The 27,699-nt window shown below is 39.4% G+C and overlaps 1 protein-coding gene across 9 annotated transcripts in view; it reads left to right on the top strand.

The window, feature by feature from the left end:
• LOC101894603 (protein still life, isoforms C/SIF type 2) overlaps window positions 1-27,699 on the top strand; it is a 287,508-nt gene that overhangs the window by 240,463 nt on the left and 19,346 nt on the right. For all 9 annotated transcript variants that reach the window (XM_059119542.1, XM_059119545.1, XM_059119543.1 and 6 more), the window contains 10 exons: window positions 2,305-2,419; window positions 2,492-2,643; window positions 8,357-8,517; window positions 23,201-23,371; window positions 25,022-25,216; window positions 25,278-25,386; window positions 25,455-25,634; window positions 25,700-25,837; window positions 26,974-27,131; window positions 27,289-27,654. In XM_059119542.1, the coding sequence (XP_058975525.1) occupies window positions 2,305-2,419; window positions 2,492-2,643; window positions 8,357-8,517; window positions 23,201-23,371; window positions 25,022-25,216; window positions 25,278-25,386; window positions 25,455-25,634; window positions 25,700-25,837; window positions 26,974-27,131; window positions 27,289-27,654 (1,745 nt within the window). The remainder of the gene's footprint in view (window positions 1-2,304; window positions 2,420-2,491; window positions 2,644-8,356; window positions 8,518-23,200; window positions 23,372-25,021; window positions 25,217-25,277; window positions 25,387-25,454; window positions 25,635-25,699; window positions 25,838-26,973; window positions 27,132-27,288; window positions 27,655-27,699) is intronic.

The following is a 27,699-nucleotide window of genomic DNA, read 5'->3' as shown; positions in this document are numbered from 1 at the left end:
TACTTCAATCTAAATCCATGCATAATGAATGGATATGCTAGGAAAGGCTGTTGAAACATTGAAAGACATTCCTATGGAAATAGAGATTTCTGTTCTTTTGTGACTTCTAAAGAAATTTGACGAGGAATATTTTTTGTTTCTGACCTCATCCTTCTAAAATTATGTTTTGGCGGATAATTTGGCATAAACTCCCATAAAGTACGGCTTTAACCCTAAAATGTCAAAATGTATCGTGGGACATATAGTAGATTTTTATAAAAAATAATTTTGTAGATTATTTAGGCTTGCTATTGGGTTTTTAACCAAAAGGACGAAGAAAATCCTTTAATGACCCGGTTGAGGGTTAACATTTTTAAAGTAAATAATCCATGTATTGTTTATTCCTCTTTCGAGAATAGTGCAGTGAAAAGAAAAGCCACGCATTGTTATCAGTAACATTGCAGGGGACACTGTATACAGGGTGAGATAAAACAAAACTGCAACAAAGTCAAACGCCATAATTTTTACATTTTTTTAAATTTTCTTGAATGAAAGCAATAATTATCGGAAATACCACCAACTTTTAAAAATAACTTTAGATTTGTTCGAATTGGTCACCTTTGGCACGAATTATGGCGTTCAAACAGCCAATGAAACCATCACAGGCTGACCAAATGTTGCTCTGCGGTATTTTGGCCCATTCCCGAAGAAGCGCCTGCTTGAGGTAATCGACACTTTGTTATTTTTTAGTGCCAACCTTGCTTTCCAAAATACTTTAGAGACAATAGTCCAACGGATTGGTATCCGGTGATTTTGTTGGCCATTGTGCACTGGAAATGAAGCGAGGAACCTCATTTAGTAACCATTCTTGGGTGGCGCGTGCTGCTGAGTGCGATGGTGCTGCTAAGTCCTGTTGGAATGTCCAAGTTCTGCGTCAAAATGTTTGCGTGCCCAAGGCTTTAATACACCCTCCAGAATATTTTCGCGATAATATTCGGCATTTATTCTGATGCCACGGTCGAGTGGAAAGCGACCATCGGCTGTTATGGCGGCCCACACCCCACTGTCACCATAGCCGGCGCTTGAGTTCTGGTGACCAACCGAGGGTGCACATTTTCAGCTAACCTCTTTGGCAAGTAAATACGATCATTCTGTTTGTCTACAAACTGCTGGACAACGAATGATTTCCCATCGGAGACGGAGAAAAGCAAATTCGGCAGTTCGCCACTTTCGCCCAAGCGAAGCAACTGTTTAGCTCTTTTTTTAGTCTATTTTCTTTCTGTTGCGGTGTAAGTTCTTGCACTTTTTGGAATTTCAGTGGCTTTACCCCGAGCTCGTTTTTCAATATTTGCCGAATGGAATATTGCGATATGTTCAGCTCACGAGCCATTTTTCGGCCATTGCGAAGCGGGTTTCGATCAAGTCGCTTCGTTACTTTTCGAAACATTTCTGCTGATGTTGCTGTTTTCTTCCGTCCACTTCCTCGACGTCGGGCTCCGATACAAGTATCACGGTAACGAGCGATGGTACGAGACACAAAAGATTTATTCACATTTAAATGCTGGAGTGCTCTAACGATAACCACCACTTGTGGTTTTCCAGCCAAATATAAGAAAATCACACTATCACGCTTGAATTCCATCACGAATAACTTTTTTCTCGAAAATTCTCACCAAAATGCATTTTTACGCTTGTAAACAATATAATGAGCTGTCACTGGAATAATTTTAACAGCTGTCGGACGAGTGACTTAGAAATGACAGCAGTCTGAAGTTGGTTGCAGTTTTTTTATCTCGTCCTGTATGTCTTCATCTGATTTCGAGTTTATTTTTCACCAAATGGTTAATATAAGGTCGAATTGAATGGATTTTGGCACATACGAACGAATTTTGGCCTGGAAAAAAGTGGATCCAATTTGGTGAAAATCGGTTAAGATATAGCTATGGGTCCCATATATATGTTTCATCCGATTTTGTATTTTACTCCCGCACACCCAAAAATACTCTCCACAACAACGAAATTTGGTGCCAACTAACCTATATAGCACAGAAACACCTCAGCTAAATTTTAAAAAAAATCAGATTCAGATTTAAATATAGCTTCCATATATATCTTCATCCGATTTCATGTTTATTGTGCCAAAAAAAGTGTAATATCAGTTCGAAGAGGATGGATTTCGATTTATATCGGTTCTTTACTGGTTATATTTGATTTTTAGATTTCCCATATTTCAGCCTTACCCTAGGCCGAAGTTCAATAGAGGCCTTAATTAAATCTTTCCCATGTTATATATTTACCCTTTTTTTCTCTTTTCTTATCTTCCAGGTATTATTAAAGGTGATGAAATTATGGTTATAAATGGTGCTATTGTATCCGATTTGGATATGATGTATTTGGAGAGTGTGCTGCAGGAGGAGCAATCGCTAAGCATGATGATGAGGTAAGAGGACGCACACCCACCCCCCTCCTCTAAGAAACATAAAATTTAACTCAAAAATCTTTCCTTCCACAGATCCTCACGCACGGAACCCCCAGATCTAGGCAGTATTATGCGTGTTACCGATGATATGATTGAATCGCTGGTGTGTCCACCACCACCCACAGATCCGCCGGTGATGAGTGAAGAAATGATAACGGGTCTAATTGTACCGGCACCGGGTTGGAGTAAGTATTTGCAGGCCACAAAACATAATTTTGTCATTTATGATTATTTGTCTGAGGTGATAAAAATCTCAAAACAACAATAAAAATAATAATTAATAATTGTTGTTGTTGTTGTTGTTTCTAATAAGTGCAACTATCCATAGATGACTGGCAAAAAAAAAAAAAAACAACATGCCACTCATACAACAACAATTACTCTCAACATTTAATGGCATGAAAGCGTGCAACATGCCATACAACCTCAATGCTACCTCTCCTCGTCCTCCTCCTTCTCCCCCACCTTGATGCGGTTATCATGGTGATTATTATGCGCCCGGCATATCTCCCGGGCCTGTTTATTGGAAACAAAATAATAATGACGACGACAACGTTGACGATGGCAATCAGTTGTTAACCCTTCAACGGCAAACCGATGTTGCAACATCATGTTGTGGTGGCATTTAGCCGATTGTCGAGTAGTCTCCTCAACTCCCACTCCAAATGCAATGTGGCCACAATTTTTTTTGTTATTTTCGCCCATTTAATTGATAATAATAACAGTTGTTGGAGTACTTGTCGTTAGTTTGAAGAGCTGCCATAATTGCTGTATTTAAAGTGTTTAGGAGTGGCAAACAACAGCCGTATCCGTAGGAGCAGCAACAGCCACACGAAAATTAACATTTGGCAGGTGAATGGACATCAGCGGGTCAACAGCAACAACAACAACAACAACACGACGAGTCATTAAAAGTTGTTGTTGTAGGGGTTTTATTCATTCAAAATTTTTATTTGCGGGAATTTAATATTCCGCCACACATAATGGGATTCATGTGAAATTCGTGAGCGATGATTTTCACCTCTCTGCACGTTAGATATGCCATTAGATTCATATCGCAGATTTGATGTGAAGGTAAACAAAAGTTATTTTCCGGAACTACCCAGAGATGAGTGGGGTTATCACATGTTACCATATGGAAGCGGGGTGACATGCCTGTCCGAAGAGAGATGATGAGATGGTAGTAGGGATTTAAGTTTTTACTATTTTAGCTTTCAACAGAAAGCACGACCTTTTGTCCTTTCTATGAGGTCCAATTAAATAAAACTTGATTTTTAACTTTGCAAATCAAAGTCGGCATTATCTTGAATTTAGAATGTTAGACCTTCTAAGTCCGATTTTTTTTATTTTGTAATGGACGTTATTGAGGGAATAGACAATCGAAGCTAAGGCGCATTGACCCTTGCCCTGTCTCATAAAATCTGTGATTTAACAAGTTAAAAAGCAGTAAGTTCGGCCGGGCCGAACTTTAAAAACCCTCTACCATTTGGAACGAATTTAGAAATTTTCAAAAAATAAATTCCTTAAAAACATCTGTTAAAATTTTAAAAATACCGCATATAGCCGTCTGTCTATTCGACGTGGACCTACATAGGTATTGTTTGTCATAAGCCAATACCATATTCAAATTTGAAACTTGAAATAAACGGCGATTAATGTAGCTAAAATCATCAAAATTGCGTATATAGGGTGGTACGTTATATCGGAGCTTTACGAAGACCTGATCCTGCATAGACAATTTTCTCTCACAGGCTGTAGCATCCATTACGAAGTTCAAATACGACATCTTAAACAATTTCGGTGGGTATTGTACCTAAACTTGTAAAAATACCGAATATTGGGAGGTACCGTTATATGAGGCCTATACGAAGACATGGACCTGCACAGATAATTTTCTGTCTTAGGCTGTAGTATCCATTTCGAACTTCAAATACGACATCTTAAATAATTTCGGTGGGTATTGTACATAAACTTGTCAAAATACTGTATATAGGGAAGTACTGATATATGGGGCCTATACTAAGACCTGGACCTGCATAGACAATTCTCTGTCAAAGACGAACTCTAAATACGTAATTTGAAACAATTCCGGTGAATAATGACGCTAAAACCATCAAAATACCGAATATTGGGAGGTGCCGTTATATGGGGGCTATATGAAAACGTGGACCTACATGGTCCATTTACGAACTTAACCTGACTACTGGAAAAAGAAACATGTGTGCAAAATTTTAGCCTTCGTTCGAAAGATAGCGTGATTACAACAGACAGACGGACAGACAGACAGAAGGACGGATATCGCTAACTCGACTTAGAATTTTATGCTGATCAATAATATATATACTTTGTTGTGTCTGACATGAGTATTTCGAGGAGTTACAAACGGAATGACAAAGTTAATATATCCTCCATAGTATGGTGGAGGGTATAAAAACCGAAACCCGATTTGTAATTTTCAAAAATTAGCCTTTAGACTTCTCAACATAATCAAATCGAACATCGACTGACATATCCTTAGATTGAGGGTGCTATTCCTGATCATTCCTGGTTCCAGGTAAAAAACACATTTACTTCCCAAGGAAGTGTCTCCCTCTCCGTTAGGAAAAAACCCTCTCTTTTGGTTATAATGAAGAGACGAATGTTCTGATTTGTAGAGGAAATTGTTCTGGACTTCCTTGAAAGAAAATTTTTTCCACCTTCACAGAAGAAGGAACATTTATCTCCCAAGGAAGTACCTCCCTCTCCATTAGGAAAAACTTCGATTTCGGTTATAATAAAGAGACGAAAAATCCTGTTTTGTAGATTGAATTATTTTGGACTTCCGTGAGAGAAAATCTCTTCCATCTTCACAGAAGAAGGAATATTCGATTTTCATAGAGGCGATCTTCCAAAGAAACAGGCTTTCTGGTCAACCATAAAAGAAGGTGCTGCCCTGACAGTCAGGATTTTTCCACGATTCTTTTTTGTTCATATGTGCCGCTCTCATGATAACTACATACCCTCTGCATTACCAGTAACCCAAAAATATAATGACGACTGCATCACCTCCCTATTACCAGTAAGCTGGAAAATAATGAATTATTCCTAAAAAGTTTAGAATGTAAAATAACTTGCTTTTACCATACATCTACCAAGCCTATGGTTACTGGTTCAAATCTCCATGCCAACAAGTACACAAAAATAAGAAAACAAGAAGGTAAAAGGTAAAGTTCGATTCCGCCAACAAAAAAGAGAGTTTAAATTAGACATAAAACCAATTGTAATAGTCTATGAATGGGACTCACTCTCTGATCTCAGTTTTATAATTGCTATAGAAATTCATCACATTTTTTATAAAGTAAAACGATCAAAAAACAAGTAAAAAAGCAGCTAATATCGGCCGGGCCAAACGTTTAATACACTCCACCATTGTGAAGGAACTTAAAAAATTTCTAAAAAATGAAACCTCTTATATGGGACCTATGCGAAGACGTTGTCCTTCATAAGTAATTTCTTGTTATAGGCTGTAATACCTATTCCGAACTTACGAATACGAAATTCCGCTGAGTAATCACCAAAATACCGAATGTCGGCAGGTGAGGGCTATACGAAGACGTGTACCTGTATAGGCAATTTTCTGTCATAGGCTGTAGTATCCATTACGAACGTCAACTACAAAAGTTGAAACAATTCTGGGAAAAAGTCTCGCTAAAATCATCAAATTACCGAATATCGGGAGATATCGTTATATGGGGTCTATGAGAAGGCGTGGACCTTCGTAAGAAATTTTTCATCTTACGAACTTTAAATCATTTTCTAAGGAAACCCCCTAAAGCCCTTTGTTGAAAAAGTCCATCAGGTTTCCCACAACAGGTCTTAAAAAGTCAGACGATTAGGTCTTTTATAAAAGACCTTCAGATATTCAAAAAAAGAACGTTGTCTATAGAAGAAGGCCACCGAGTTTGATATGAAAGAAAACCTTTAGGTTTCCTACAGATGAAGACCAATCGATCTTTTAAGGAAGAAGACTATACCATACACGCCTACACTTTACTTTTCCCAACAAACAGTTCATCTTGTAGACCTCTAGAAACGAAAATAATTAAGGCTACTATAGAACAAAAAGAACTTCAGGTCTTTTGTGGAAGAATTGTATGAAAAACACCTCACATTAAGAAAAATGTTAAAACTTCTATAGAACAAAAATATCTTCAGATCTTTTGTAGAAGAGGACCATTTTGTCTTCTATGAAAGAAAACTGTCAGAACTTCTACGGAAGAAGGTATGCAAGTATTCTATAGAAGATCCCCAGATGTTGAATTGATGAAGACAGTAAAGTCTTTGATAGAAGAAGACCATCAGTTCTTTAATGAAAAACAAAAACTCTCGGTTCTTCTATGGAAGAACACCAGCAGACCATACAGGGACAAAATACCATTAGGTCTTCTGTGCTTCGGAATCAAGTCTTATATAGAAGAAGACCTACAGTTATACTGTAAAAGAAGACGATCATGTTTTCTACAATAAGAAGTGCATCCATGTGTTCTTTTCATGATAGTCGTCACATCTTCTATAAAAAAGAACTTTAGGTTTTTATAAAGGACGACTTTTCTGGCCTTCTGTGGAAGAAGACAAACAGTCCTTCAATAGAAAAAAGGCATAAGTCTTCGGCCGAAGCTGTCCTAAAATCTTCTGGAGAAAAAGACTTCTATCGAAGAAAACTTCCTTAAGGTTTCCCATAGAATACGACTTCTTTCAAGTCTTTTTAAGAAGAACACTTACTTAAGATCTTCCAAAGAATAAAACATTCTCCATATCTCCGACAGAGAAAGAATTTCATAAAGTAGTTTTTGGGATCGTATTCTTTTAATCCCTTATCTTAATTCCTAAAGATCTTCCAAAAAATAAGATTTCCCTCTGGTCTTCTATAAAAAAGATACCTCAAATATCTTCCATCAACTAGCCTTTATAGAAAAAAACTCTTGGTTCTTTTTAGGAAAATTTGAGCTTTAAGAAGAAATAAAGATTATCTTCTCCAAAAAAAAAAAAGTAATGATATTCCAAAAATTAAGCGCTTCAAGTCCATTATAGAGGAATATCTCCACAAGGCTTCTTGAGTGTCGTCAAAGAATGTCAACGAAATTTTAATAGAAAAGAGCTAAATACATAAGGGTGTATAATGAAAGATTTTTCATGTCTTATAAATCGTAGTTATGTCTATGGAGGAAGACCTTCAGGATTTCAATTAAAGAAGTTCTCAAGATATTCAAAAGGATATGTCCTTCAATTTTTCTAAATAAAGAGAAGATCGATAGGTCATCGTTAAAGATCTCCTTATGAAGACCTCTCCAGTCCTATTATAGGTCATTAATGCCATGTATAAAAGAAGGGCTTAAGATGTCTTATAAAAGACATAAGGTTCCTCTACACAAAATGACCTCAAATTCTTTTCGGTAAGGAGGCCATCTCGCTTTGAAGGTATTATTTTCAGAGAGAAAATACCTTTTCGTTCATTTCCGTTAAACTCTATGCAGAAGATCGAATTAGGGGTAAGAATGATCTGTATATGCAATATTCAATATATATCTACAGTTTTAAGTTCAGTTCTAGGATTGCAAGTGGAATTTTTCATAAGTAAAACAAGTGATCAAGTGGCGCTCGACGTGGGCCGACAAATTGCCATAGTTAATTTTTAATGTATTTCATAAAATATTTCGATCTAGATATGATTACAACGTATGGAGCATAGAAACATAATTGGGAGGCATAGTGCAGTATCTGTCTTATGGTTCAATGACGCCCAATCTGGGATAACGATCAATGGCTTCTTTTTATTATTGATTTCCGTTATACAATTCAGACGCATATTTTTAAGATTTCTCAAAATGTTCTTCCGTTTTTTCTTAACTTTCTTTACAGACGGTACTGGCAAAGACTTGTATTCTCCGGAGGCTGAAAGTTCGCCAGCACCCTCATTTGTGGATCCACCGGTAACTGGTTTGGTACCGGGTGCCGGCACCAAGCCCACATCACGCACAAGTAGTTTTGAAATAGAGAATTTATTGAAAACTGCGGAACAGGTAAGTCAAGGCAAACCTCCCCCGCCCCCCAAACCAAACGTCACCCGCTCACTGTTCAATGTTGTGGACCGTTGACACTTTTTAGATGTACACACATGAGGGGGGAAAGAGGGGAAAAAGGAATTGAAATACCCTACACCATCCTTTCCCCCTTTCCCCATACTCAATTGCAAACGAGGTCATAGTCTTAGGGGCAATTTGGGGAAGCAATCAAAAAAAAGGGGTAACAAATCTAGAAAACCATAATCATAACTTATTTACAAAGAACAGAGAAGAACCCAAATCAAAAATTAGAAAAAAAGAGAAAACAAACCTACAACATCATGTTCATGTTTCATATGTGTGGGTGTGTGTGTGTTATATTTTTATACCCTTGCGTGTGTGTGTGTTTGGTATATCGGCATTCCATTACTCATTTGTGGTTGTTGTATGTTTTCCCATGTTTTCTAATTTAGTTTAGTTTACATCTCATTATTATTTAACATCTATGGCCTCCAATTCACATTCGCACCGGGTGCACCAACTGCCGACCAATTCATCCACAACAACAACAAAAACACAACTAGCACCCAAAACCCAAAAGTTTTTGTTTTTTGCTACCCTTAGAAATGTTAGCAATCCCTACGACAGAAAAAAGACAAAAACAAACAAATACCACAATCATTGTGATTTAGATTTCCAGGGTTTTAAAAATCTCACCTTCCTCCACCCACTTCACCTAGCCTCCACATGTCATTTTTAAAACTTAACCAAAAACTGTTTTACTATTTTCAATTCTCCAAAAGGTCCTTGGACACTTGCTATTGTTGTCGGGGTTTTTTTTCTCCTTTTCTATGGAGGGTGTTTGGGAGGGTGGGATTTTGGGCTCTGGAGAAGCTTAACACCATTGTCCCTGTCTGTCAAGTGATTTTTTTTTTTTTTTTGTTCATCATCATCATCATCGTTTTTTGTTGCTTCTCTCACATGGTTGGTGGCTTTTTCGGACTTGTCTAAGTGTCTCAACTCAATTGTCTGTAAAGTGTTTTGGCCCCATACTTCTGGTGTGCATAGGTGAGTGTGGTAATGTATGTGTCAGCGTGTCTTTGGGGAGATATGTTTGTATGCAAATATTTACAAATTGTTCAGGGGCGTAGGGGAATATTTTTTTTTAAAACGTTAAAGGACGTTGAGGGTGAAAATGTCGAAATATCGCCAATTCGAAAAGAAAGCAAAGATAGCAAACTGATTGGGGACTTTGAGGAGTTGTAAGATCATATGGGAACTATGGTCAAGTGGCGCCCAATGTGAGTCAATTACTACAATCCAAGATTCTGATATAAAATTGTAAGAATGAAATCAATAATGGGGTTGCAACACTTCCACAGGGATTTGATTAACTTTCTGATCTTTTGAGAAACTTTATGGTTAAATGGCGCCCAACGTGGGGCAAACAACTTCCAAGGCCATTTAAAATTCTTAATATACTTCATAGCATATCAAACCCAAAATGCAATATCCCAGCAAACAGTATACCAGCAAAACTTTTTGTGAGATATTTCGCCCAAATGCTAGAGTTTAATGGCGCCCAACGAGGGGTAATCAAGTTCCAGATTTAAAGATACAGTTATGCACACATTTAATATGTTTACGAAAGTGGCGAAAATTTCTATTTTATACCCCCAATCATATGGATGGAGAGGGTATGCATCGTGAGATGAAAAAATTGCAACCAATTTCAAACTGCTGCCATTTCTAAGCCACTCGTCCGACAGCTGTTAAAATTATTCCACTGACAGCTCATTATATTGTTTACAAGCGTACAAAAGCATTTTGATGAGAATTTTCCAGAAAAAAAGTTATTCCTGATGGAATTCAAGCGTGATAGTGTGATTTCTTTATTTTTGGCTGGAGAACCACAAGTGGCTATCGTTATAGCACTCCAGCATTTAAATGTGAATAAATCTTTTGTGTCTCGTACCATCGCTCGTTACCGTGATACTGATAGAGTAGCCAGTAGCGACGTCAAGAAAGTGGAGGGAAGAAAACAGCAACATCAGCAGAAATGGTTCGAAAAGTAAAAAAGCGACTTGATCGAAACCCGCGTTGCAGTGGCCGAAAAATGGCTGCTGAGCTGAATATATCGCAATATTCCATTCGGCAAAAATTGAAAAATGAGCTCGGGGTAAAGCCATTGAAAATCCAAAAAGTGCAAGAAAATAGCCTCAAAAGAGCTAAAGAGTTGCTTCGCTTGGCCGAAAATGGTGTACTGCAGAATTTGGTTTTCTCCGTCTCCGATGAAAAAACTTTCGTTGTCCAGCAGTTTGTAAACAAACAAAATAATCGTGTCTGCTTGTCAAAGAGGTCAGCTGAAAATGTGCACCTTCCGTTGGCCACTAGAACTCAAGCGCCAGTCATGGTGATTGTGTGGCCGCCATAACAGCCGATGGTCGCTCTCCACTCGCATTAATCAACCATGCCATCAGAATAAATGCCGAATATTATCGTGAAAATATTCTGGAGGGTGTATTAAAGCCTTTGGCAAAAATTTTGACCACAGACATTGGACATTCCAACACGACTCAGCACCATCGCACTCAGCATGGACCACCCAAGAATGGTTACAAAATGAGGTTCATCGCTTCATTTCCATCGCACAATGGCCACCAAAATCACCGGATACCAATCCGTTAGACTATTGTGTCTGTCTGAGGTATTTTGGAAAGCAATTTGCCACTAAAAAATACCAAAGTGTCGATCACCTCAAGCAATCGCTTCGCCGGGAATGGGCAAAAAAAAACATCAGCACCGCACATTTAAAATTAAAAAAAAAATGTAAAACTTATGGCGTTTGACTTTGTAGCAGTTTTCTTTTTTATCTCACCATGTGTATGGGAGCTATATCCAAATCTGAACCGATATTGATAAAATTTGCCAGAAGTATTTCAAAGCTCTATCAGATATCTGGAACCAAATATCATTCTTGTCGAGTGCCTATTACGAATGTGATGGACTTAAACACCAAATCGGATGAAACATATATATGGGAGCTATAGCTATATCTGAACCGATTTTCGTCAAATTTGATGTACATACTTGCTTCTATACTGAATTCTGTCGGATGTGCCAAAATTCAGATCATTCGGACTGATTTTGGCCATTTGGTACTCAATTATCCCGCTACATTCAAATCTGATCCGATCTTGATAAAATTTGATAGAGGTATTTCTGGGCTGCATCGGATGTCTGGTACCAAATATCATTGTTGTCAAATGCATATTACGAATGTGAGGGACTTAAACACCAAGTCGGATGAAATATATGTATATGGGAGCTATAGTTATATCTGATCCGATTTTCATCAAATTTGATGTACTTGCTTCTAGACTGAATTCGATCGGATGTACCAGTATTCAGATCATTTGGACTGATATTGAAAATTTGGTGCACAATTAACCTGAAATCGGTTGAAAATATATATGGGATCTATATCCAAATCTGAACCGATATTGAAAAAATTTGGCAGAAGTATTTCCGAGCTCTATAAGATATCTGGTACCAAATATCATTGCTGTCGAATGCATATTTCGAATGTGAGGAACTGAAAAACCAAATCGGATGAAACACATATATGGGAGCTATAGCTATATCTGAACCGATTTTTATCAGATTTGATGTACTTGCTTCAAGACTTAACTCGGTCGGATGTGCCAAATTCAGGAATTTTGGATAATAATTGGCCATTTGGTGCACAATTAACCCGAAATCGGTCAAAGTTATATATGGGAGCTATATCCAAATCTGAACTGATCTTGATATAATTTGACAGAGGTATTTCCGAGCTCTATAAGATATCTGGAACCAAATATCATTGTTGTCGAATGTATATTACGAATGTGAGGGACCTAAAAACCAAATCGGATGACACATATATATGGGAGCTATAGCTGTATCTGAACCGATTTTCTCCAAATTAGATGTAATTGCTTCTAGACTAAATTCGGTCGGATGTGCCAAAATACAGATCATTCCGACTGATATTGGCCATTTGGTGCTCAATTAACCCGAAATTGGTTGAAGATATATATCGGAGCTATATCCAAATCTGATCCGATTATCACCAATTTCAATAGGGTTCGTCCTTGGCCCAAAGAAATATTGTTTGGAAAATTTCATCTCCGTCGGATAATAAATGTGACCTGCATTTTTGTTCACAAGAATACATGGACAGACAGACGGACGGACATAGAGACTGATATGCATAAATTGACTCAGAAAATGATTCTATGAAGACCCTCAATTGTAACTATGGGTCTATCTCGCTTCCTTCTCCATGTTACAAACAAATGCACAAAGACTTAATACCCTTACCACTATGTGGTGTAGGGTATAAAAACACTTAAGGATCCATGAAATAAATCTTGAAAATCCAAGCTTAAGCCCACAATCATCGTCTTGAGGTATTCTAAGAAAATCTTAAAAAAGTCTACGTTTGTCTCTTAACAGATCTGAAATCCACCTCTTATTCTGGGGCGACAATATCCAAACAGAAAAACAAGCTGTAAAATGTAAAATAAATACCCTCCACCATTTGGTACAAATTTAACAATTTTCAAAAAAATAAAATCCGTTAAAAATTTTGTTAATATCTTGAAAATACCTAATGTAGCCGTATATTAGAGTCTATACGACGACGTGGACCTGCATAGGCAACTTTTGTCACAAGCTATTACAATATTCAAATGCGAAACTGCGAAGAAAAAATCTGTTTATAATGTAGCTAAAATCACCAAACTCCCGAATATAGGGGGTGCCGTGGTGGTTATAAAACGTGGATCTACCCAGACAATTTTCTGTCATAGGCTGTAATATCCATTACGAACTTCAAATGCGAAATTTGAAACAATTTCGGTAAATAATGTCGCTATAATCATCAAAATACCGAATATCGGGAGGTACCGTTATATGGGGGCTATACGAAGACGTGGACCCACATGGTCCATTTTCTGCCTTAAGCCGTAGTATCTATTACGAACTTCAAATACCAAATTTGAAACACTTCCGGTAAATAATGTCGCTAAAATCATCAAACTACCGGTTATCGGGGCGTACCGTAATGTGGGGGCTATACGAAGACGTGGACCTACATGGCCCATTTTCTGTCTCAAGCCGTAGCATCTATTACGAACTTTAAATATTAATTTTGAAACACTTCCGGTAAATAATGTCGCTATAATCATCAAAATACCGAATATCGGGAGGTACCGTTATATGGGGGCTATACGAAGACGTGGACCTGTACAGACAATTTTCTGTCTTAGGCTGTAGTATCCATTACGAACTTCGAATACCAAATTTGAAACAATTCCGGAAAATAATGTCGCTAAAATCATCAAAATACCGATAATCGGGAAGTACCGTTATATGGGGCCTATACGAAGACGTGGACATGCACAGACAATTTTCTGTCACAGGCTGTAGCATCCATTACGAACTTCAAATACCAAATTTGAAATAGTTCCGGTAAATAATGTCGCTAAAATCATCAAAATACCGAATATCGTGAGGTACCGTTATATGGGGGCTATACGAAAACGTGGATCTACATGGCCCATTTTCTGTTTTATGCTGTAGTATCTGTAACAAACTTCAAATACCAAATTTGACATAGATCCGGTAAATAATGTCGCTAAAATCATCAAAATACCGAATCCGGGACGTATCGTTATGTGTGGGCTATACGAAGACGTGGACCTGCACAGACAATTTTCTGTCATAGGCTGTACTATCCATTTCGAACTTCAAATACCAAATTTGAACCAATTCCCGTGAATAATTTCGCTAAAATCATCAAAATACCGAATATCGGGAGGTACCGTTAAATGGGGGCTATACGAAGACGTGGACCTACATGGCCTATTTTCAATACCAAATGTCCTGCAGATATAGTACACATTTGAGTAAAATTTTATCAACCTACTTCATTTGGTTCGGAGGCTAGAGTGATTTCCACAGACGGACAGAGGGACGGACATTGCAAAATCGACATTGAGGGGTCTAAAATGTATATTTCGAGGTGTTACAAACGGAATGACAAACTTAATATGCCCTCCATACTATGGTGGAGGGTATAAAATAATCTGGATACCAAATTGAAAATATTTTACCGAATTTTAAATACTTGGCGCCTAAAAGTATGCATCACACTTGGCATATGGCACAGCTGGTGTACTCAATAAGGCCTTTAACGATGCCAGAAAAATATTCTCCCAAACGAAATAAGCCGTAAAAATTTAATGCCTTTCAATTATTTAAAATTCTACGACCATCCCTCCTTCCACCACAAACAAAAAAATGAAAAACCTAATCGAATTACATGATACCCTTTAAAATCAGGGCACACGTCGCTCCTGGAAGATATTCAACACAAGGCTGATATGCGTGTGCAATGTTTTTTGTTTCTTCTTCTGTTTGTGTTTTTCTTGTTCTTGTAATATGTTGTTGTTGTTTTTTGTTGTTTCCACATAAGTTGAGGTTGTGTCTTGTAGGTGAAGACCTCTGAGATTTTTCTTCTACTTTTGATTCATTGTAATGTTCGTCTTGGTGTTGCTTCTTCTGCTCGTAGAAGTAGGTACAACATAAATGTTTGGTGGGCATAGAACACATGGGTATGTGTGTGCGTGTGTGTGTTGGAATGCATGTCGTCTATATGGCAAGAATAGAGTGTTCCTTAAACAAAAGGACACGAAAGTGAAATATATAATAGTAATGAAGGATAAAAACTCACGAAATGCACTTTTGGTTTGGAACTTTTGCCAAGGGCTCTTATCACTGAAGGCAGAAACCCACTTCATTTAATGATACTTGATGTACAACAAACCTCCTTTTAGACAACAACAACAACAAGGAAAAATAGAAGAAGAAGGAATGCAGTAGGGCCATAAACATATAGCGGGTGGCTGAATGGCTGGTTGGCTGTCAGGCAGGCAGAGATACTAAACAACGGACCGACCAAACAACAGCAGTTCAGCCTGAGATATACGTTGATGATGAAGGAACTTACACCTGTACCTGTGTATCTCTCTCCCTAAATGAAAATAAAATGCCTGCCCTGCCCTCCCCATTTCTATGCTATTAGACAAAAATCCCCGCCCCCGGACAACCCAACCGAAAACGTAAAACCCCAAAAACGACGATCTCAAACCCATACCCAACTCACAAATGCGGCAAGTTCCATCGTTTTGTGGATTCGGCAAATGGGTAACCCCGCTGCCCTGTTTTTAGGCGACACCAAACACCGACAACACCTTCCTTGGTGAATTACTTAGGCAGACAGATTTTTGTGCCAACAGCAGCACAACAGACAAGTTGGACCAGTCAGCCAACCATCCAGGCAGGTAGTCTGTCAACCAGCCAGCCAGTCATCCAGCAAGCTAGCTATCTTTAAGGGAGGTGACATTTATACCAAACAATGGCAGGAAGAATATGCAGACAAATAGCAAAGGCAGCAGCGGTAGTAGCTGCAGCAACATCAACGGTGATACCTTTTAAATGGATGACAAAAACACTGAGCGACAACAACAAACCTACGGACAGACAGCCAGCCAACCAAGCAGGCAGGCAGTTAGAATAGACAAAGAGCTGTTTTCTTCTTTAGCCATGTAGACGACAAGCCTCAGGTCGGTGTTGAAAATCTCTGGGTTCTTTTTTTTGCCCAGCTCCATGGCAAGGTATCTGACGACGTCGTGGCACAAATCCATTGTTATCCATAGTTGGCACTATTCGGTCCGCTTAGCTTTGTCACAAATTTGGTGACGAAGCTTGAATACTATAAACTTAGGACCTGCACACACACCAGCACACCGCCTACAAATGCCATAGACACGCATTCACCTGCTTTAAAGTGTTATGCAAATGTTTCTATGTCAAATCGTTTGGTCCGTCGTCTTTCTTCAGAAACAAAACAAAAAACGAAGAAAAGAAAACCAAAAAAAAAACTACAGCAAAAAATTCAAGTTGGTCTTTAGCGTTTACATTCGGTTTTTTTTCGTCAGCAGCTGAAATGGGGCACAGTGATTTTAAAAATCGAATTTGGAAAGAGATCATTTATTTTTTGGCGCCTAAAAGTATGCACCACATAATGATAAGTATGTCAGCTGATTAGTGTGAGGCATTCATATCAATGATGGATGAAGCATAATTTTAGGCACTATATTGGAAAGAATGTCGAATGTCGATCGAATATCAATTTCTGTTGAAGTTGAGATGAAAAAACTGCAACCAATTTCAGACTGCTGTCATTTCTAAGCCATTCTTCCGAGAGCTGTTAAAATTATTCCACTGACAGCTCATTATATTGTTTACAACCGTACAAAAAGCATTTTGGTGAGAATTTTCCAGAAAAAAAAGTTATTCGTGATGGAGTTTCGTGAGCTGAACATATCGCAATATTCCATTCGGCAAATATTGAAAAATGAGCTCGGGGTAAAGCCATTAAAATTCCAAAAAGTGCAATGACCTACACCGCAACAGAAAGAAAATAGACTCAAAAGAGCTAAAGAGATGCTTCGCTTGGCCGAAAGTGGTGAACCGCCGAATTTGGTTTTCTCCAGCTGTTTGTAAACAAACAAAATGATCGTGTTTACTTACCAAAGAGGTCAGCTGAATATGTGCACTTTCGGTTGGTCACCAGAACTCAAGAGCCGGCCATGGTGATGGTGTGGGCCGCCATAACAGCCGATGGTCGCTCTCCGCTCGTATTAATCGAATGTGGCATCAGAATAAATGGCGAATATTGTCGCGAAGGGTGTATTAAAGCCGTGGGCAAACATTTGGGCCTTGGACATTACAAGAGGACTCAACACCATCGCACTCAGTACGCGCCACCCAAGAATGGTTACAAAATGAGGTTCCTCGCCACCCAAGAATGGTTACAAAATGAGGTTCCTCGCTTCATTTCCAGCGCACAATGGCCACCAAAATCTCCGGATACCAATCCGTTGGACTTTTGTGTCTGGAGCATTTTGGAAAGCAAGGTTGACACAAAAAAATATCAAAGTGTCGATCACCCACAAGCAAGCGCTTCGCCGGGTATGGGGCAATATACCGCAGAACAACATTCAGGCAGTTTGTGACGGTTTCATTGGCCGTTTGAAGGCCATAATTCGTGCCAAAGGTGACCAATTCGAAGGAATCTAAACTTATTCTAAAATTTGATGCTATTTCCAACATTTTTTGTTTTCATTCAATAAAATTAAAAAAAAAAATGAAGAAAAGTATGGCTTTTGACTTTGTTGCAGTTTTTTTTTTTGACTCACCCTGTAGTGCCTGTTGCGAAATTCATTTTTTTTTATTGAGGGATATTTTTAGCTTCTGACCTTTGATTTTTTGTATCAAAGAAAATAAATTCTATTGTACAGTTTATAGAGACAATAATGAAGATGATGTCGGATTTTTGTTGTGAATTTTTTATATGATTTTTTCAAAAAATATCTAATGACATTTTATCCAAAAGTGTAACAACGGTGAAAAGAAATTATCAAGTTCCATCTATACCTCAATTTCAGCAATGTCCTCTAAAAACGTTTCATGTATAAGGCCTACTTTTAGGCGCTAAATAAAATAAAGAATTTTAGGTCATTAGGTGATAGGATATTTCACAAATTCGAACAGAATGCTCACAGTAATACTCGTAAAAATATATGGTATAAGAAACGCCATCTATACTTTAATTAATTAGTTTCCATTCTGATGTTTTTTCGCATACTGTATATTTTTGATGTCTTAAATACCCGAATGGGTACAAATTTTTGTGTATTGATCAAAGACATATAATATATACATATGGGACATTTCATTGATAGATGGCGATGGTATAGGAAAAATATGTTATGTCACCATATCAGCTATTACTTTTGTTGTGGGGGTTTTCCTGATTTCTGATGTTTTTTTTCGAATTCCGACATTTTCACTTTAAATGCCCTCAACACTTTTCAAGGCTACCTTCAATTTACAACATAGAATACGATTTTTGATGTGTATCATATCTGAGAAGAAGCGCCATCTATATCTCTTCTGTAGAAAGAATAGGTTCCACAGTTCTTCTAAGGATAGAAGACCTTCTACAGCTCTTCTAATGATGGAAGATCTTTCACAGCTCTCCTGTAGATAGAAGACCTTCTACAGCTCTTCTATGGAGAGAACAATGCGCCATCTATGCCTACATTTGTAATGTTTTTTCTTAATGCTTGTTAGTCATGGTTTATACTGAGTTTAATGACCAAATTCTGTTACAACACGAAAATATAAAAAAATTAAGCCAGAAGTCATGAAACTTAAAAAAATTTGCTCAGCCAGACCAGACGCCATCTACACTTCAATTTTAGTTCTGTTTTTCTTTTACATTTTTGTGCATTATAATTTTATTAGGATTAAAAAATGGAACGTTTTATTCTTGGGTGCCTTACTAACTTCGAATATCGTATTATCAAAACTTAGAAAATAGTTTCAGATATGCAACTATATTATATAGCAACGCCATCTATACTTCAATTGTTATATTGTTTAATTATAACGTTTGGCATACTCAGTGCATACTTTTGGGCATTAAAGATTATGATATTCACTGCAAGAGTTCTCTAGCAATTGGTGAATAAAATACCCCAACCCATATCGATATTGGCAACATTTTTTCCATTGGTGGTAAATTTGCTGACTCATCCAAATCATAGAGGTTTCACAACCTGATTAGACAAGGGAGACCATCGTAGTCTGTGAAAAAAACCTATGGGTCATAACTTATTATTGAGATATTTTTTGTCATAAAGCTTCGATTGAGAAATCTGCTATTTCGATAAGTTTTCGCAAGTTCAAGTTAACTATTTCCTCCCGATTTATTCAAATCAAATTTACACCAAGAATTTACATATCTACCCCTTTAAATAAGAGCTTCAAGATAGAAACAGTTCTCCCTCATATAGAGATTATAAGTTCCTAGAAACATCTGTCCAATTCTTCTTGGGCCTAAGAATTTATCTTATCTTCCTTCCGGGTTTCAAATAATCGCTATTTGCGGCCCACTGAACAAATTGAGATTAGCGCGCCTAAAAGTATGCATCACACACCAACCAATTCCTTCAACAGATGTTCAGTAATTTAAAAATTCATCTGTAACTTAATGATATTCCTAGAGCTTCTATATCATAGGAGATAATTAAGACAATCCAAAAAAAAATTAAATATTAAATTCAATTTTAAATACTGCCACTGGATCCGGAACCACTGTTGTCACCCAACTTCCACCATTTTTTTGTCTATTCTACAAAAATCATTACGGTAAAATAATGTTTAACATTATTGCACCACATCTACACACCTACATACAGGTGTGTGTCTGCGTGTGTGATGGCAGTATTAACGAAAATACTTAATATCATAACAGCTTGTATAATAATCAAGGACCTTCTACTATCCACTACAAACGCTTCTGCTCCGGCAACTTTATGAACAGAGCAAAGAGAGAGAGAGAGAAATGCAGAAAACAAAACAAACTCAACGACCGAATGACTGACAGACATAAAATGAAGTCATTTGCATAAAATGCAATGACAGAAAATGGAAAACCAGCGAAGAGAGTTGTACAAACAAGAGGTATCAGAAGTTGATGGAGGATAAGTATGAAGATAAGGGCAGCAAAACTTTAATGTTTACCAAGTTTTTTGATAAAAAAAAGATGGAGCTAGCAAGTGGACCTATAAATATGCATCAGATTTCAAGAGGTTTTTGATTGTAGGGAAGAGATCTGCAAGAGATCAATAAAATACTAGATCAATAAAAACAGGAGCTCTTCTGTAAAGAAAATACCTTCCACAGTCATTAGAAAGAAGGTCTTCTATAGATGGAAGGCGGCCTACTGCTCTCCTGTAGGCAAAAAAACCTCTGCTCCCCTATATAAAGAAGACCTCCCAAAGATATCCTATGGGGAGAAAAACTTCCAGAGCTCCTCTATAGGAAGAAAAGCTTCCACAAGCATGTCTACACATAAAAAATGTTGCTAAAGTGGACCTATAAATATGCATCAGATTTCAAGAGGTTGCTGGTGTAGGGAGGAGACCTGCAAGAGATCAATAAAATACCTTTTTGTAACTTTATCCAAAGAGAAGATCTCCTGTAAAGAAATTACCTTCCACAGTCATTAGAAAGAAGGTATTCTATACATGAAAGGCCGTCTACAGCTCTCCTGTAGGCAAAAAAACTCTGTTCCCCTATATAGAGAAGACCTCCCAAAGCAATCCTGTAGGGAGAAACACTTCCAAAGCTCCTCTATAGGGAGAAAAACTTCCACTAGCCTGTCTATGCATAGGAAATCTTCAGCAGCTCTTCTAAAGATAGAAGACATTCGACAGCTCTTCTATAAATTGAAGACCTTCCATAGCTCACCTAAAGAGGGATAATCTTCCACAGCTCTTCAGCACAAAGAATAGATTGCACATCCCGACTATAAATAAAAGACCTCCCACAGCTCTCCTGCAAATAAAAGACCTTACATACCTCTCCTATAGATAGAGGACCTCCCACAGAGCTTCTAAAGATAGAGTTCATTCCAGAGTTATTCTATAGACAGAAGACCTTCCTCAGCTCTTCTATCGATAGAAGACCTTCCACAGGTCTCATAAAGAGAGAAGACCATACACAGCTCTCCTATAGATAGAAGACCTCCCACAGAGCTTCTAAAGATAGAGTTCATTCCAGAGTTATTCTATAGACAGAAGACCTTCCTCAGCTCTTCTATCGATAGAAGACCTTCCACAGGTCTCATAAAGAGAGAAGACCATCCACAGCTTATCTATAGATAGAGGAACTGCCGCAGCTCTTCTATAGAAAGAGGACCTCCCACAGCTCTTCTATAGCTAGAAGACCTCCCACAGCTCTTCTATAGCTAGAAGACCTCCCACAGCTCTTCTATAGAAAGAAGACCTCCCACAGCTCTTCTATAGCTAGAAGACCTCCCACAGCTCTTCTATAGCTAGAAGACCTCCCACAGCTCTTCTATAGCTAAAAGACCTCCCACAGCTCTTCTATAGCCAGAAGACCTAACACAGCTCTTCTATAGCCAGAAGACCTTACACAGCTCTTCTAAAGATCGCAGACGTTCCACTGCCCTTCTTCTAAAGATAAAAGTCCTTCCACAGCTCTTCTAAAGATGGAAGACCTTCCATAGCTCTTCTACAGATAGAAAACCTTCCACAGTTCTTCTGCAGACAGATGACCTCCCACTACTCTTCTGTAGATAAAATACCTCCTACAGCTCTTCTGTAGATAGAATACCTTCCACAGCTCTTCTATAGACAGAAGAACTTCCACAGTTTTCTATAGACAGAAGACCTTCCACAGTTCTTCTAAGGATGGGAGACCATCCACAGCTCTTCTAAGGATGGGAGACCTTCCACAGCTCTTCTATAGTTAGAAGACCTTCCTCAGCTCATGTATACGTAGAAGATTTTCGAAAGCTATTTTAAAGATAGACCCTTCCACAGTTCTGCCAAAATAACCTCCCATGGCTCTTCTGTATATAAAAGAACCTCCACAGCTCTTCTGTGGACAGAAGACCTCCCACAGTTCTTCTGTAGACAGAAGACCTCCCACAACTCTTCTATATATAGAAGACCTTTCACATGTCTCCCAAAGGGACAAGACCGGCCAAAGTTCTTCTAAGGATGGGAGACCTACCACAGCTCTCTCATATAGAGAAGTTCTTCCACAGCTTTTCCGTTGACAGAATTTCTTTCACAGCTCTTCTCTTACTCATTGAAACCCTTCCTCCAGATCCGGTGTAACATGAATCTATAATACTTAATTTCCATCCCTGGCATCTGCTATTGTGTTTCCACATGAATGAGCCATAAAATTGTAAATGTGTGGTTAATAACCACACACTCACACACACACACCCACACCCACACTAAGAGACACATGTTCCATAGAATTTGAATTTGACTGTTTTGGAATTCCGAAGCTAGTTTTAAAGGAGCCCTAGTCGAGGTACACCAAAACATATTGCACTCAACATAAATCAAATAAAACCTCAAGTTTTGTAGGTGGTTGTGGTTTGTTTTTGGTAACTGGTGCAGAGTAGTGAACACACCAACACACATACGTCCTCCTGCATTGAAATATTGAATCAACAAAACCTGTCATCATCATCCTCATCATCATGCCCGGCAACAGCAAAACATCCTCATCTGTCATCATAATCAATAATCAGTGTAATTACCCCTCCCCCCACCCATGTTGTTGTTGTGTTTTACAAAAATTTTTGAAACCGCCCCCCCCTGGCCCGCCCCTCCGCAATTGCCCCATGCACTATCCCCTCGTTCGTTCGCTGTTTAATTCAAATATCATTGTGAGCACACCTAAACATGTTTTTTTAATTCGCCTTTATTTTATATTCATACGTCATTCGCAAATTTCTATGCGCCTCAAAAACCAAAAAAAAAACAAAATTCGCATGTGTCATTTGACGTCAACAACAACAACAACTACTACAAACACCAACAACAACACAACAACATCATTACCCCTGACCGCCACCACCACAACAACAACGACGATGACAACAATGACCATCCTCCTCCACCGACCACTAACGACAAATCATCACAACAACGACGATGACGACCACCACCGATGACACGTTGAACCCCAAAAGGTTACCGGATTTTGTCGTTCACCTCAGGAAACCCGCAAAGCGAGTCCCACAGGATCTGTGACATCATCGGTTTCAAATGCAGCTCTCACACCGTCACGCCAATTAACGGATGCCGAGAAATTACGCAAAGTCATATTGGAATTGGTCGATACGGAAAAAACCTATGTTAAGGTGAGCGATTTTACAGCTGTAATTTGAAATTGTTGGATTACAAACGGAGAAGAAGAGAACAAGTCCTTTGGGAAAGGATGTTAAGCTATTCTGTGGGGAGACGACCCACTACAGCTCTTCAGGAGTCGGAAGAACTGCTACAGCTCTTGTGGAGGCAAAAAAAACCTGTTACTGCTCCTCTGAAGACAAGCCAACGGTTACAGCTCTTCTGGAGGCAGAAGATCTGTAGCTGCTCTTCTGGAGACAAAAAATCTGTAGCAACTCTTCTGGAGACAGAAGATCTGTAACAGCTGTTCTGAGGGCAGAGAATTTGTGGCAGAGCTTCTGGGGACAAAATATCTGTGGCATCTCTTCTGGGGACAGAAAATCTGTGGCATCTCTTCTGGGGACAGAAGATCTGTGCCAGCTCTTTTGGAGACTGAAGATCTGAAACAGATCTTCTGGAGGCAGAGGACCTGTTACAGCTCTTCTGGAGCCAGAAGACCAGTTACAGCCTCTAGCAGTTCTTCTGGAGCCAGAAGATTTGTAGCTGCTCTTCTGGAGATAGAAGATTTGTAGCTGCTCTTCTGGAGATAGAAGATCTGTAGCTACTCTTCTGGAGACAGAAGATCTGTAGCTACTCTTCTAGAGACAGAAGACCTGTAGCCAGCTCTTCTGGAGCCAGAAGACATGTAGCCAGCTGTTCTGCAGCCTGAAGACATGTAGCCAGCTCTTCTGGAGCCAGAAGACCTGTAGCCAGCTCTTCTGGAGCCAGAAGACCTGTAGCAGCTCTTCTGGAGCCAGAAGACCTGTAGCAGTTCTTCTGGAGCCAGAAGACCTGTACCAACACTTCTGGAGCCAGAAGACCAGTTACAGCCAGAAGACTAGTTACAGCTCTTCTGGGGCCAGAAGACCAGTTACAGCTCTTCTGGGGCCAGAAGACCTGTAGCAGCTCTTCAGGGGCCAGAAAACCTGTAGCAGCTCTTCAGGGGCCAGAAGACCAGTTACAGCTCTTCTGGGGCCAGAAGACCTGTAGCAGCTCTTCTGGGGCCAGAAGACCTGTAGCAGCTCTTCAGGGGCCAGAAGACCAGTTACAGCTCTTCTGGGGCCAGAAGACCAGTTACAGCTCTTCTGGGGCCAGAAGACCAGTTACAGCTCTTCTGGGGCCAGAAGACCAGTTACAGCTCTTCTAGAGGCAGAAGACCTATTACAGCTTTTCTGAAGCCGGAAAACCAGTTACAGCTCTTCTGGAGCCAGAAGACCAGTTACAGCTCTTCTAGAGCCAGAAGACCAGTTACAGCTCCTCTGGAGCCAGAAGACCAGTTACAGCTCTTCTGGAGCCAGAAGACCAGTTACAGCTCTTCTGGAGCCAGAAGACCAGTTACAGTTCTTCTGGAGACAGAAAACCAGTTACAGCTTTTCTGGAGCCAGAAGACCAGTTACAGCTCTTCTGGAGTCAGAAAACCAGTTACAGCTCTTCTGGAGCCAGAAAACCAGTTACAGCTCTTCTGGAGCCAGAGGGCCTGTCATAGCTATTCTCCGGCTAGGTCTTCTGTCCTCAGTAGTAAATCTGTCTTTTCCCAAGAAGAAGGACTTGTTCTCCGTCCTAATAACGAGAAATCTATGAGCAATCTTTTCAATATCCCCCTCATTCCCCTCTTCATCTTGCAGCATTTAAATAATCTACTCGAAAACTACTTGGAACCCTTGAAACGTGAAACTTTCCTATCGAATGCTGAAATCAATGCTCTCTTCGGAAATATCCATGAAATTGTCACATTCCAGCGGCAATTTTTGCAAAATCTGGTTGAGGCCCTGGAGCTTGAGCCAGATTTTCATAAATTTGATCATCCTAGTCAATATCGAGTAAGTATCTGAAAACAAATTCCCTCCCATTCGTCGTCTAATCCTCCATCCGCTTTCACAGAACGTTTTATTTGCCATCGGTTCCGCATTCCTCTACTATGTAAATCACTTCAAGCTCTATTCATCGTTTTGTGCCAGCCACAGTAAGGCCCAGAAAGTTTTGCATCCAAGTAAGTCACCTTTCTAGATTCGGGTGTGTTGGTCATTTTCCCCGTAACCTCTTTCTGCCAACTTTCAGATGAAGGAAATCATGCTTTGCAAGAGTTCCTAAATGCTCGCAATCCGAAACAGCAACACAGCTGTACGCTGGAGTCGTATCTCATCAAGCCGATACAGCGTATCCTAAAATATCCCCTGCTATTGCAACAGCTGCGAAATCTAACCGATTCCCGGGCCGATGAACATCTGCATTTGTGCGGTAAGTGAAGGAAGGAGAATGTAGTTCTTTAAGAGTTATTAATGTTTATTATTATCTTCCAACAGAGGCCCTTAAGGGCATGGAAAAGGTAGCCGAACACATTAACGAAATGCAAAGAATCCACGAAGAATATGGAGCCATATTTGATCATTTATTCCGCCAGCATCAGAAGGCCTGCAAACAGCCAATTGACTTGAGTCCAGGTAGGTTTCATAAAACTGCAACTAATGTTCTGCCCTTGGAGATGTAAAAGAACTTCTCTTAAGATAAGAGAATTTTCTCTCAATAAAAAAACTACAGAAGATCTGCTCTCCAAAGAAGAATTGTAAGATAGCTTCTGACCGCAGAAGAGGCATAACGGGTCTCCTGACTCCAAAAGAACTGCAACATGTCTTCTGGCTCTAGAGGAGCAGAAACAGGTCTAGTATCTCCAGAAGCGCTGTAAGAGGTCTTCTGCCTCCAGGTGTGCTGCAACAGGTCTTTTGCCTCCAGATGTCCTGTGATAGGCTGGCTTCAGATGAGCAGTAATTTCTCTCTGGCTCCAGATGAGCTGTAACAGGTCTTCTGGCTCCAGAAGAGCTGCTATAGGTCTTCTGGCTCCAGAAGAGCTGTTATAGGTCTTCTGGCTCCAGAAGAGCTGTTATAGGTCTTCTGGCTCCAGAAGAGCTGTTATAGGTCTTCTGGCTCCAGAAGAGCTGTAATAGGTCTTCTGGCTCCAGAAGAGCTGCTATAGGTCTTCTGTCTCCAGAAGAACTGTAATAGGTCTTCTGTCTCCAGAAGAACTTTAATAAGTCTTCTGCCTCCAGAAGAGCTGTTATAGGTCTTCTGGCTCCAGAAGAGCTGTTTTATGTCTTCTGGCTCCAGAAGAGCTGCTATAGGTCTTATGTCTCCAGAAGAACTGTAATAGATCTTCTGTCTCCAGAAGAACTTTAATAGGTCTTCTGCCTCCAGAAGAGCTGTTATAGGTCCTCTGGCTTTAGAAGAGCTGTAATTGGTCCTCTGGCTTTAGAAGCGCTGTAATAGGTCCTCTGGCTCTAGAAGAGCTGTAATAGGTCACCTGGCTCCCGAAGAGCTATTATAGCTCCCCTGGCTCCAGAAGAGCTGTAATAGGTCCTCCGGGTCTTCTGGCTTTAGAGAACCTGTAACGGGTCTTCTGCCTCAAGAAAAGCTGACTGATTATTGACTTCTAAGTCAAGGGATATTGACTCCAAAGTCAAAGACTATTCACTTCAAAGTCAATGACTTTTGACCTCAAAGTTAATGACCAAGACCTGTAAAAGGTCTTCCCTCTGTGGAAAATTTATAGAACATCTCATAATTCCACCCCTTGCATTTTTAGGTGATCTTTTGTATTACGGCGGCGTGGAGTGGTTAAATATCTCCGATTTTCTGGGCAAAATCAAAAAAGGTTTGGAGCTACATGCCATGTGCTTCGTATTTAAATCAGCGGTTGTGTTCCTTTGTAAAGAGCGTCTAAGACAAAAAAAGAAATTGATGGTAAGTGGAGAACTCTCTCTCTCTCTATTTTTTATAGTCTCTCATATTAATTCTCCTGTTTTTCCAAAATTGCGATTTTTCCAATTTTTCCACTTCCGATCTTCCTCATTATTTTTTGAAATCTGTGAATCACCATTCATTCTTATCTCCCCACCAGGGTGTCTCGAGTAAAAGCACCCCCAACGAGGTGGAAATCATACGCTATCAAGTGCTAATACCCGTCACTGAAGTCCAGGTGCGTGCCTCATCGGCCAAGGATATGGATTCACATTTCCTCTGGGAATTGATACATCTACGCTCCCAGCTACAGCGTCGATCCGAAAAGGTCTATGTGCTATCGAATAGCACCGCCGATTTCCGCAATGCATTCCTAAAGACCATACGCCAGATAATACGGGAGAGTGTGCGCAACATGTCGATTCCTATGAAGAATTTTGGTGGTAGTTCGGGTTCCGTATCGGGTATGTCGTCACAGGGTGGATGCTCGGGAAGTTCACAGACATTGGAGAGGCCTAAGCAGCAGGTGAGTGTTATTGGTTTTCACTCTTAAAATGCTAGATACCCTCTC

This window comes from Musca domestica, unplaced genomic scaffold (assembly GCF_030504385.1).
Source record: "Musca domestica strain aabys unplaced genomic scaffold, Musca_domestica.polishedcontigs.V.1.1 15, whole genome shotgun sequence".
NCBI lineage: Eukaryota > Metazoa > Arthropoda > Insecta > Diptera > Muscidae > Musca > Musca domestica.
This window is presented reverse-complemented; position numbering and strand designations above follow the sequence as displayed.